The sequence below is a fragment of the Ammodytes marinus genome (genome assembly GCF_949987685.1).
Source record: "Ammodytes marinus genome assembly, chromosome: 20".
Lineage (NCBI taxonomy): Eukaryota > Metazoa > Chordata > Actinopteri > Uranoscopiformes > Ammodytidae > Ammodytes > Ammodytes marinus.
The window spans coordinates 10,083,961-10,096,883 of record NC_137224.1 but is presented as its reverse complement, the minus strand read 5'-3'; the positions used below and the strand labels follow the sequence as shown (position 1 = coordinate 10,096,883).

Here is a 12,923-nt window from a genome sequence, read left to right as displayed (position 1 = left end):
AGTCAGCTTTCAATGCCCTGACATGCAAACACCTGATGATCTCATTCCCACAAAGTCGTCCCTCAAAGACAGGGGTGAAAGTTCAAGAAATTGACATGCATTATATCTTTTGAATTTCACAGTTCCAAAGAAAGACAAAAACAACTGTGACTCGCCTCTAAGACTTTATTTTTTATTTTTTATACAGGATAGCCTATGACTTTTTTCTCTTTTTTTTACAGTTACCATATGGGTGGGTGTGTGACATCATCCAATATGATGATCGGCAAAATGCCATGCCCTCTCATCAGTTAGGATGCTATAGTAATATAATACAATATTGTTTGTCCATATGGTTGTTTAATCTACATCACAACATAGCTTTTGTTATATGTATGTGTGAATTATATACAATAAACTAAAAATATATCCTGAATGCTATAAGAAATGCTGATTGTTATTATTGCATTCCTATATTTTTTAACATTTAGTTTGGAGACACATATCATTTATACACCGTTAAAAGGTCTTAGGGTGTGTTCCGTGAAATTCTTAAAGATTCTCCACTTCATAAACAACAACATAAGACAGGAATAACTCAATAATGTGATGACAGATGGATCAAGTAGCTACTCACTAACTGCCTTGAGTGAAGGAATAAAAGCAATGGCGATATTCCAAATGAATTGGGCAAGCCAAACAGCAGCAGTGAGTCTGGTGGTTTCCAGCAGCATGGGAAGGCGCAGGCAGACTGTCTTTACCACACAGGAGATGAGAAGACTGAGAGAGAGACAGAAGTGAAGCCAGACTGCTGATTGATTTCAGGAAAGCCACTGGGCCCACACACACACACACACACACACACACACACACACACACACATGCACGCAAGCACACTCTCTCACACACACACACACACACACACACACACACACACACACACACACACACACACACACACACACACACACACACACACACACACACACAGTCCTCCCTGAATGACAGCATGTAACTTTCTTGGTAGTGCACCGGGTCAGACGAGGATTGGTTACACGAGGAATTCCCTACTTACTCCTGAAGTGACAGCTGGATTAACCACAGGTTTATCCTTGCGGGGAGAAGAACTACATGATGATAATGTTGCTGTTGATGCTAACCTGGAAATGTTTTCCCTCTCCAGGCCATTCATTAAACATAATTGTATGGAGGTTATATGCTTGTTAGGAAATTGCTAAATGACAACAGTATTTATTCCCTCCCCCCCCTCACCTCCCTTCTGATCAACCATCAGAGTGCTGCGAGTCGAGAGCCGTTCCCCCTACCTTCACTTCCTACTCCAGCCTGTACAGACACTTCAGAGAGTTACTATGAAGAGGCTCAGCCCTACGAGGAAACTTTAAATGGTAAGGACTGTTCGATTAAGTATACAGTCTCACTACAGTAGCCTATAATGCACTTTATACAATCCGAACAATACTTCTGCAAAGGATACATGCATCACTATTGTGAAAGAGGCATTCATGTAAGGGGGAATCTTATTTTACTGTGAAAAGAGGTTTTATCCAAGTCATTTGGGGGCTGTTTGATAATTGAAATACTAACTGATCATTGTGAGATCATTACTGGTACATTTCTGAAACCCTTCTTAAAAAGCATTACATTATGAAATAAGATGTGTGACAGTTTGCTGTTCATTATACATTAAGGCCTAACTTTCCTAAACCTGGAATCCAATGAGTGAACCGACGTATCTGAACTGTCATCAACCCTAATGTGTTTGTTATTCTGGAAACAACTTGAGCTGTTAACTTAAATGGAAACTGACACAATAGCAACCATTGCTTACATTCTCTCAATGTGGAGGGTTTCGACCCACTGCAAGAACAACACCCTAATAATAGCTAAAGTTGTTCTCATGCATCGAGACACGTAACCACATTCTATAATAAAACTTTTGCTTTGCTTGAAGGACGCAGTAGCTTTGTGCACACGTTGGGCTACGATAAAGTTACTTTAATCATTTTCGGTGCACTGCTGATAAGGCAGTTCTTCAGAATTGCTGCACAGAACAAATATTATGATACCACACAGCTGTGAAGAGTATTCCACTTGATCGGCCAGAAGGTGCATGTTTGTTGTTCACACAACTTCATCTGGCCATCTTGGACGTAAGCAATAAATAATAATTTTAAACTATTGGCATGTTATTATTATAGATTATGATGTATTATAAGGTTAATTAGGACTACACTTCATGCATCATGTTTATAGTTACCAGAAGACCCGTCAGGTTTTCCTTATGTGATTCTAATGGTGTCATGTATCATTTCTAAAGATTGTTTTAGATTTCTTTTTCACATTTTTTCTTCAATCTTGCTACTTTCTTCTTGTTTCCTTTGATGATGTGTAGATCTGGGCTGTTTTGGCCTCCTTTCAGGGCCCTGGATGCGAGTGCAGAGCTCTGACAGTGTGGTATATGCGGTTATCAACAGGGGTAGTTACCTCTTTATCACTGGATGTGTGTGTGTGTGTGTTAATGAATGGCATGTCTTGGTATTGCAGTCGTTTCTAGGCACAAACCAGAATGTGCACGGGCCAATCGGCATGCCCCTCAGTGTCCAGCATGACCAGCATTTTGCATGCAGAGAAACAACTTCATGTCCAGATATTAATCAACCCCATCCTACCATTTTCTTCTTTTTTGTTGTCGTCGTTTGTTTTCCCTTTCAACATATTTTGGTCATTTCTTTCCTGTCTCCATTTTCCATCAATGCTCTAGAAGCTTATTTGCAGCCGGATTGTTGCAAGGGAATCATCTTCCATTGAAGAAGGTCATCAAGATCACGAAATCCGCCGCCATCGACATCATTTGGTCCTTCAAAATCATTTAAAAAAAACATTCTGCTAATCATGCTTTTTAATCCCCAAACTCGTATCCCTCTTTGTATTAGTCCCTTTAGTCAAAGCATCACTTTTTATGATTTTTGTTGCTTTCTTAGATGACGGAGAGGCCGTTAGCAGTTCATACGAATCCTATGATGAGGAGGAAGTGACCAGGGGCAAGTCGCCGTCAGCGCAGCACCAGTGGCCGTCGACGGAGGCGTCCATCGAGCTGATGAAGGACGCTCAGATCTGTGCCTTCCTGTGGAGGAAGAAGTGGCTGGGCCAGTGGGCCAAACAGCTGTGCGTCATCAAAGAACATCGCCTAATGGTGGGCTTAAGACTGTGAAAATATGAATTAAAAGTTTTTTGTTTTTTTTACATCAATTGTGGTCGTGAGAGATCGCTCAAGTGTTTCATGAAGGCTAGGGTTTGTTTATATTCCCCTTAGGGTTTTAACAGTTCTATATAACTCACAACATGGAAAAAAGATTGCGTTAAAGTAAGCAAACCCAACTCTTAATGTATTTCAAACCCAGATGTTTGCTGTCACATGCTGCCTCTTATTTTTAGAATGGAAAAATGTAGTCCAATAACTCAACCTGTAAACAAATGAAGCAGTACTGTAGGACTATGATAGTAGGCTATGTTGACTATCATCATTTGGGCTGAGAGAGTGCAAAGGAGTAAAGTCATGGAGTGCAGTTAGAGTTAGAGATGAATACAGCTCTCATAGGCAACTGGAACAAATCTCTGATATACCTACCATACTTGCATACAAGCTTCCTATTTTCAACAACACAGTAACCTACAGCACTCGCTTCCCTTTATTTAAGGATATACTGTAGTTCGTGAATTAGAGAATTCATTCTTAACATGCCATACCCTACGTCCCTACCTAAAATATGCTGTTCTACAATACTGTGCTGTTCAGCTAGTGCCTACAGTCATCTCTTGTACACTCACTCAGAAGGTTAAATCAGCGATATCTCTGACTCCTTCAGTGTTATAAGAGCTCCAAGGAGCAGACACCTCTGCTGGATGTGAGTCTGTTGGGCTGCAGTGTAGTCTACAAGGAGAAGCCACCGAAGAGGAAAGAGCACAAGCTGAAGATCATTCCAGTGGGATTGGAGGCCATCGTGCTGGGCCTTCAGAGCAAGGAGCAGACAGAGCAGTGGCTGAGGGTAAGCCATCCCAAAAATACTTCCTTCTAATTATCTTTCCTAAACTATTTGCAGTTTTTACAATGAGCACATTAATGAACCACTTCTTGTTCATTAGGTGATTCAGGAGATAAGCCCCAAGCCAGCTGAAAACTGTGACCCCCCGCACTCTGTGTCCGACTCCCCAAGGCTCATTTGTACAAAGGTACGTCCACTTCAAACTTCTGTGCTTTAGCGTACCTGGAACCATAGGGCTCAGTAACAGTTTTTATTTATTTTCTGCCTTTGTCATAATTTTTATTTCTGACCAAAACGTCAATCCTATCTTCTTTTAGGGAGAGCTGAGTGAGAGATACTCAGTGGCTTCAGAGAGCGGCAGCAGCACCGACAGCCATGCTGAAACTCTCGAAAACAAAGATGGTGAGTCACTCTGTCCTTAGCGTTTAATTTTTCCATTTATATTGTGTTTAAAATAATGTTTAAGGCATTATGCTGGAGTAGGCCTATCTGATAAAGTTAATCTCTTTCTCGCCACAGTGAAGAAAAAATATGGTGCAGGTTTGAAGTTCAGCAACCTCATGAACATTGGCAAGAAGAAACCCTCCTCGTTGGAGAGCACAGGGAAATGTGTGGACACCTCAGGTGAGCAGAAACTTACTGTACATGTCATGCCAAAAGATGCAAAATTCCCAAAGCATGTTCTTAACCTTGGACATACAGTAGCTACTTTCAGTTTTGTAGCCTTTGCTGGATACTATTCATACCAGCACATATGTAGTTATTTTATATCAAACTAAACACATTCATTATAAAAATGTAATCATAGTAACATAGTCCGGGCCCCCTCATCCGCTCTCCAGTGTTTAGTCCCCCAAAGTTATTTTCTTGGTCCAATTTTATTTTCCCAGTATGAAAGCGTGTATGAGACTTATTTCTCTGCTTGCTTATAAGCAGCTACATCTTGATTGAGTCACATCATCTTTCAGGCTACCTCAACGTGTTGGTGAACAGCCAATGGCGGACCTGCTGGTGTCTTATAAAGAACGGACAGCTGTGGTTTTACCAGGACAAGGGCAAGAAAGTGAGCCAGCCTGCCGTGTCCCTGGGGGGCTGCAGCGTTTTGCCCGACCCCAGCCCTGAGCACCTGTACTCCTTTAGGATCGACATGGAAGGCACACAGCTGGCAACCCTAGAGGTACACCCAACACTGTCTTTTTCTGCTGCTTTGCAACATCCCCCTGAAAATGTTCTGGATTTGGGTTTGTAAGGAAATCAAATCTTAGACCATGCTATGACCACCAAAGCTGGATAAAATGTAAAAGTTGTTTGAGTGATGCAAATTCTTCTCCAAGCTTTCCTAGATAAATGGTTTACAACCTGACATCTTTTGACAAAGCACAGGGTGTTAGTTGGTTGGGGGCTGGTCAGACCTAGCTGGTGGGGTTACAAGCCAGACACACTGTTTACAAAAGACGATTGAAAACAGAACATGATATCTGATGAGGTGCAGTGGGTTTCCTGTTCTCAGCACATGTTTGACTCAGATGAGAGCATGTCTCAGTGTTACTCATGTACAAGAGGACGGGTCTCTGTTGTTCTGAGAAATAACCAGAAGACTAATATGGTTTCCAATGGCAAAATGTCTGGAGGAAACAAAACAAAAACAAACGTCAGCATTTTCTTAAGAAGATAAAATGGTGTGCAGCGACTTATAGGATCCCTTAACACTGACATGTCCTCATTTGGAAATCCTTTTCTGCTGACACCAAACTTAGCCTATATAATATATGAGTGAGCACAAGGGTGGTCCGTGTGTTTGTCTGCCTATGTGAGTGAGTGAGTGAGTGTGTGTGTGTGTGTGAAGGGTGTGGATGCACTGGGATTTGGGGGACTAATACTACGCCCTTTTCCATTAGGCTTCCAGTACCACCCTGCTAGCCTGCATATTTGGTCATAGGCAATGGAATTTAATGTTTAGTCTTTAATATTTGAGGGCTTTTTCTGCGGCATTTAACGTGATGTTTCTCTCATCTTTATATATTTTTTCAATTTCAGGTTCTTAACTGTTTTAGTTTAAAGGAAGAGTGTCATACTATGATGTGTTGGTAACACTTCATACAGTTCTATTAGAGGAGCAGTTTGCATCGCTCCCAATTATAATAGGCTGTCTCTCCATGAAACCGTCTTGTTATGGTTGTCATTTAGACTGGTTATTATGAAGAGCTGTTTTGTGTGCACCTACCACCATGGATACTTAATAATAATAATAATAATGGATTGGATTTATATAGCGCTTTTCAAGGCACTCAAAGACGCTTTACAGGGTTCCAGGTTCCATTCATTCACACACAATCACACTGGTGGTGGTAAACTACCATAGTAGCCACAGCTGCCCTGGGGCAGACTGACGGAAGCGTACATGAGTAGAACTGCTCAGCCAACGAGAAGCATTTTCACTTCTTAACAAGTCTTTGCGCAATTGAAATACTGATGGGAATGTAAGGTATGGTGCATCAACTTGCCTGTATAAATAAAGGTGAAATAAAAAGCAATCGTCTTGAGCTGGTTTGTAACTGGTTTTCCTTCTCCCTTCCCCTCTCCTCTTCTCAGGCCAAGACGTCCGCAGACATGGGCCACTGGCTGGGCCTCTTGCTGTCGCAGACTGGGAGCAAGACGGACCCAGAGGAGCTGACGTACGACTACGTCAACGCCGAGAGGATTTCCAGCATCGTCAATGCTGCCAAGACTTCCTTATTGTAAGATCTACTTTTCAGGGATGCTGTTCCCACTGCCGTAAGCGCGCCTTGGCTCACTGTTTAAGCGTGACCTCCTGTGTATTTCTGTGTCTGTGTAGCTTGATGCAGAGGAGGCACTCCGAGCAAAACGCCTACATAGACAACCCGCCCTCCATCGCTTACAACTCTGATGAACTGTATGATGATGTGGCGTCTTTAGCCGATCCAGAGGTATGTTCCTGATTAAAATGTTCAGCAAGTTATCCCGAGCCAAAATAACTCAGGCACTTGATCGTCTTCCAACATAACTACAGTCTTCACGTACATCTGTTTAGTTTTTGGAAAGTCAGTTGTTCAATGTTGTAGTAGATGTTTATCACAGCAAACGCTGATGACCGGAGAAATGGGGTTTATTATTTTGCTTTGTGGAGTCACTTTAAAGAAACGTCCTATTATAGTTTACTGCATTAAAAGAGGAAACTTTGACTTTAGTCATTGATAATCATCCATTAGGACTGCATACAGCGATTCCTTAAGACTATTTTCTGTGCCTTTGTGGAAAATGACGCTAGGTGATTATCAAAATAGATGCAAACAAATTTTTTATTGATCGACTAATCAGTTAATTAATTTGTTCGCTCTAATATCCACAAATATGTATCATAATAGGGGAGAGTGGCCTAAGTTGTGCCACTTTTTACTCAAAGTGACTTTAAAGTGAGGCCTTGACAGTAAAGTCTCCAACTCAAATATGTACATATATTTCAGGGTGTTGTGCATCCCTGGCAATAAAAACTTTGGATCTGGAATAAACTGTTGAAGAAATATAACTTTCGGAAAAAAAGTTGTCTTGTGGCACAACTTGCCCCCGGTGTGGTGTAAGTTGTGCCATTGGAGAGAATACCATGGGGTGAATTGTGCCATATGATATATATCTCATAAACTGTAATGCAAGACAAATCCATAAGACAATTACATATTTAAGATTTAAAGTAAATAAAGTAAATATTTTACAAAGATTGAAGGACAATTTTCTTAAACAAAGGCCTAGCAGATCTAATGGTTTTACCTGCAAAGCTCACAATGACAAAGTCACTATCATCATCTTTCTGGCCATCTGAACTCTCATCAGTGGTGTCGTTAAGTGGAATGGAGATGTCACTCTCTTCTGAGCTACTGTAGACAATAACTTTCTTTTGGTGACCAGCGTAAACAGCCATGCCAATGGCACAACTCTCAGAAATGTACTTTGCACTAGCTGCTCCGCCCTTGTAGAACCAACTGCCACCTGGCATATGCGATTCCCCCTACATTTCTGCCTTTGAATCAAGGCTCAAAACCCATCTGTACACCCTGGTTTTTCCTCCCCATTAACTATCTTACCTCTGCACTACTATCTTTGTTTATATGTGGATGTATGGGCTTTATGTCTTTCATTTTTGTTATTGTTATTTCATTGTTTACCTACTGAATGCACTATGTACAGCACTTTGGACAGTGCAAACTGTTATACAAGTGCTTTTATAAATACATTTTACTTACTTACTTACTTATAACTCACCTAGGCCCTCTGGCACAAATCACCCCAACCCCAGAATTTTGGATAATAAGCATGATGCAGCAGTTTAGGACTGACATCGTGCTAACTATATAGACACAAAGTGTAGCATACTGAAGCACTAAAACATGTGTCAAATGTTTTCAAACGTGTCTATAATTATTCAGACATAATAATCAAAAAACCTTGATCATGGAAATTTTACTTTTAGAGGCAAAAAACAGTTTTTTGAGCTTAAATGTGCTTATATCTTATTCCATGTTTCTCCCTTCTTTACAGGATGAGTCAAATGGATGGCTCTTCTTAAATATGTGGTCACATTTCCAATTTCTTCTATGGTTTTCTAGAAACAAGGGGTGGCACAACTTCCCCACCGGCACAACTTAGGCCACTCTCCCCTATGTCAATGTTAAAAATAGGATGTGTTTTTTTTAACCACTACTTTAGAAAAAAGAAATCACATTGAATGAATGAATTGTTAACAGAATGAAATCATGGGATTTTTGCATTTGAAATCGTGTCAGCAGGAGTCAAAAAATTTACTTTTCACATTTGTTTAAGTCAAGCTCTACCCCTGGTGGTGTTTATTTTTGGTAATACAAACCTTCAGTCTCTCTGCCCTATCTGTTGTTTTGTAATCAAGTCTTAGTTTTAGTTTCATTTTTGAACTCACTTCATCTGGCTGCTTTCCATCTCATAACATCCTGCTCCCCTGCAACACAGGATGCGGAGGAGAGTGGCCTGCCAGACAGCGAGGACAACAATCTTCAACAACAAAGTGAAACGTGCACACAGGACAACAAGGACTCAGAAACAGAGCAAGGAACAGCACAGGACACTGAAAACAAGGTCTACCTTGACCTGGTCCCTTTACGCTCCTTCCTCCACACGTCCTCTGGGGCTAAAACCCCTCCTACCAAAGAAACTTCTACACATTCCCCAGTCCCAGAAGAGGACCAGAAGGAGACAGAATCTCAAATCAAAGAGGTCGGTAAAAGTGATGTATTCAGATAGATTTGCTATATTTGCTGTGTTTTGAGCAAATGGCTATAAAAAAATATTAAGTTTACCAAAACGATATGTATTATGATTATCATATTAAATACATTTCTGATCTTTCTCTTGGCTGAAATTCTTCTGTGGAAAATGCTATTTACCTGCCTTATACTCATACATAATATGTTGTGCTTTAATGATATACATTATGGATAAATTCCAGGTAATTTCAGCTAACTTAACTGAGCCAGAGTCGACACTTGTGTCAAACGGACCAATTTCAACGACCTCTGCTACCAGCAAACCAGAGCAAGAGCAGCCACCAACTCCCCCTCCAGTCCTGACACAAGCCCAACCAGTCAAGACCTCATCCCAGAGCCAGGAGACCCCCAAGAGAGGCAGCCTGGGAATCCCACAGGCCTTCAGCTCATCCCCAGTACAGACCCACAAAGGCCCAACGTTTCAGACGTCTTCTGGGCTCCCTCACAGTCCTCAACCCCATCGGCCCAAGGCACATACCATAGGTGAGGATGAAAAAAAAGAAGGGATGACTAGTTTGCTGGGTCCTTTGTTATTACGATAGCTCCCTCTAGTGAAGATCTGCAGCCTCTGCAGTCAAAGGCACAGCTTCACAGTGGAATGCAGATTTTAATGACCTCAGAAATTTGCTTCTTAATAATTAAAGGTGGAGTCAGACGACGCTTGTTGTTAAAATCACTTTTTTGTCCAAATCAGTGAATATTTCCTCAAGGTCAGCTACCTGACAGTACTGTGTGTGCTTTGAAAAAAAACAGTGTCAATAACCAGCCTAGGCTTCTATAAACAGGCATGTTACTAGCTACGATGGGCACACTTTGTTATCATACCCTTTGTTTACATACCAGTTTACAGAGCCTAGACTGTGTTCTCCAGGTTCACTGACCCCACCTTTAATGCATCTTCATTGTCTCTTTTTGCACTCTTCTGCACATTTCCTGATAAATATCGGATATTCTCTTATGACACACTTGTGTGTTAGCTAAAATTCAACAAATTTGAAACTCTAAATCCCAGGATCCCACGGTGCAGTCGAAGGTAAACTGGGCAAGAACCGCACGGAGGCAGACCTGCGGCGCTACATTGACGAGCGCGACCGCCTGGAGAAAGACAGGGAGGAGGTGAGGAGCAGCCTTGCAACCCTGAAGAAGGAGAGGAGGGACGCCAAAGAGGAGCTCAGTGCCTGTCAAGGTAAGTTAAGTTACTTTATTAGTCAACTGCTACATTGAAATTTGTCTTTTCACATATCCCCTCTCAAGTTACCACACTTCGGAAGGGGGTCTTGGCGCAGGTTCAGCCATAGTAAAGCGCCCCTGGAGAAGTTTGGGGTTAAGTGCCTTGCTCAAGGACACAATGGTAGAGATGGTGGGCACTGTAGATGTCATACCAGCCACCACTAGTTTTAGAAATAGCAGCCTACTGTCCGGTGCTGGGGATCGAAACCAGCGACCTCATGGTTACTGGTCGGCCCCTCTTCCTCTCTAGGCCATCCTTCACACCAAACTCCATGCGGCACATCACCACCACGACAACAGGGATTTGCAGCGATCCTTACGCCTGTGTCTACTCTGTCCTCAGATCCCAAGCAGCAGGCCTCGTTGGAAGCCTGTCTGAAGAAGAAGGAGGAGGCGTGTCGGGAGGCGGAGCAGCGCAGGGTGGAGGTTGAGCTACGGCTGATGGAAGTGAAGGAGAGTCTAAAGAAGGTGGAGTCTGGGCCTTTCACACTGGGAACCACGCTGGACAGCAGCCTCCAGGAAACACCCACGGTAAAGGGATCAGACCAAAATATAAAAGTTGACGTCCGAGTCTTTCAACTCTTAAAGCCCCTGTAAATCCAAATCCACCAAAGCATTCTAACTATGTCATTTGGGGAGATAGTTGCATGATAGTAAGCATCTAAAAAAAGATCTCTCAAGATAAATATCTCTTGAAATGTAATCCATTTAAAGATGATACACTTCACAGAAAGTAATTTTAGATGAGGTGGGGCTATGCTCTGGTTCTTATGACACAGTTCAATATAAAAACGATGACTGTTGACATGGACACTGTTTGTTACAGCCACACCTACATACAGTAGTCCTGTGAAACTGTCTAGTAAAAAAGCTGTTTTTTTAAACAAAGTTTTATCAAATGTACGAAGATTTGTTTTTTAATCAGATTTTTGTCAAAGCTTATATTAAGACACCCAACTTTGATATCATGTATTGATTTTCTTTTACTTTTTTAGACCGGGTTTCCAGAGGCTTTAAGTCAGAGCTGCTGATGTTTGCTTCACTCCTTAACTAGTTGTCCACCCCTTTTCCCCTCAGCCTAAAGCAGCAACCATGCCGGCTCCCCAGACATCGTCATCATCATCATCGTCAACACCACAACAGCCCTCCAACAGCAGCGTCAGTGCAGCAGACCCAGCCTCCCCAGTCAACTCTGCCTCCGCGCTAAAGAACAGACCTGTCTCCATGATGGCCACCAAAGGCAAAGTCCTCCAGAAAGCAAAGGTGAGAGGTTTGAAACATGGATCCAGAATCAAGAGTTTGTTCCCAGTTTGAATATCTATTCGGCTTAAGTTCCACGCAGCGCAAGGGAAGCATAATTCAGAAAGTGCTTCTATGATTGTATATCATTTTGTATGATCATAATTTCTATTCTATATTAAAAAAAATCTTTATTTACAGGAGTGGGAGAAGAAAACCACCACCTAGAAGGAAACCTGAATGCCCTCCTTTGACCTCACATACCAGACATTATAAATGAACACCCTCCTCCTCCTCCTCTCTCTGGATTCTCCATCCTTTCCAAGACTTTCAGAGACGATCGGAGAGATGCGGGAGACATCTTCTCAAATACCACTGGATGATCTTAGTTTCAAACAATTTTGGGAGGGACGTTGATGTAGTAGCATTTTTTCTTCGGCCTAACAATTGTACCTGGTAAAAATGAACAAACATTTGAAACCACTAAAGTTTGATACAGGAAGACAGCCCCCCCCCCCCCCCCCCCCCACCCCACACACGCACACACAAAATTGGGCCATTTTGTACACTCTAGATTGTAGCTTGGTTCATATATGTTGGTAGCCAAGATGTAAATATATTTACACCATTATTCAGCCTTTTGGCTTGTATTGCTAGCTAAAAATGCACTTTTTATTCAAATAAAAAATTGTACTGACAACACTGAAAGCTTGAAATCTGTTCCTTCGCCAATTCAACATTCACATCTGTCTGTCAGACTTGTCTGTTGGAAATGAACTTTAGTAACAAAGCAAAGGACACTAGAAGCCTGCAGCATTAACAATGTAACAGGGTAATTAGAATCAACTCAGGCGCTTTACACTAATGAAGTAATAAAGAATTCATGAAGGGGAGTCATTTTATCAGAGGGTGTTCAAATGGTAAACGGTTCAGTGTTTAAATTTGACTTTTGGCTATTAATTTCTATGCCATGTATTTCAAATATACCATTTGAAACCTTGTTAAGTGGAATTATTCTGCTAAATATAAAAACTGTTTTTCTAAAGCTGGATTGTTGATGTATTATGGAATTCGGCCCATTATATATATTTTTATTTCC

The 12,923-nt window shown here is 41.6% G+C and overlaps 1 protein-coding gene across 2 annotated transcripts in view; it reads left to right on the top strand.

Annotated features, from left to right (window-relative positions):
• afap1l2 (actin filament associated protein 1-like 2) overlaps nucleotides 1-12,500 on the top strand; it is a 39,945-nt gene extending 27,445 nt beyond the window's left edge. The window contains exons 5-20 of one of the 2 annotated variants that reach the window (XM_080048498.1): nucleotides 1,274-1,385; nucleotides 2,393-2,476; nucleotides 2,982-3,193; nucleotides 3,867-4,046; nucleotides 4,144-4,230; nucleotides 4,361-4,445; nucleotides 4,563-4,667; nucleotides 5,012-5,220; nucleotides 6,636-6,781; nucleotides 6,880-6,991; nucleotides 9,042-9,305; nucleotides 9,538-9,838; nucleotides 10,368-10,541; nucleotides 10,929-11,116; nucleotides 11,663-11,848; nucleotides 12,026-12,500. In XM_080048498.1, the coding sequence (XP_079904624.1) occupies nucleotides 1,274-1,385; nucleotides 2,393-2,476; nucleotides 2,982-3,193; nucleotides 3,867-4,046; nucleotides 4,144-4,230; nucleotides 4,361-4,445; nucleotides 4,563-4,667; nucleotides 5,012-5,220; nucleotides 6,636-6,781; nucleotides 6,880-6,991; nucleotides 9,042-9,305; nucleotides 9,538-9,838; nucleotides 10,368-10,541; nucleotides 10,929-11,116; nucleotides 11,663-11,848; nucleotides 12,026-12,052 (2,472 nt within the window). In that variant the 3' untranslated portion in view covers nucleotides 12,053-12,500. The remainder of the gene's footprint in view (nucleotides 1-1,273; nucleotides 1,386-2,392; nucleotides 2,477-2,981; nucleotides 3,194-3,866; nucleotides 4,047-4,143; nucleotides 4,231-4,360; nucleotides 4,446-4,562; nucleotides 4,668-5,011; nucleotides 5,221-6,635; nucleotides 6,782-6,879; nucleotides 6,992-9,041; nucleotides 9,306-9,537; nucleotides 9,839-10,367; nucleotides 10,542-10,928; nucleotides 11,117-11,662; nucleotides 11,849-12,025) is intronic. The other variant, XM_080048499.1, reaches the window with a different exon arrangement.
• The last annotated feature ends 423 nt before the right edge of the window (nucleotides 12,501-12,923 follow it).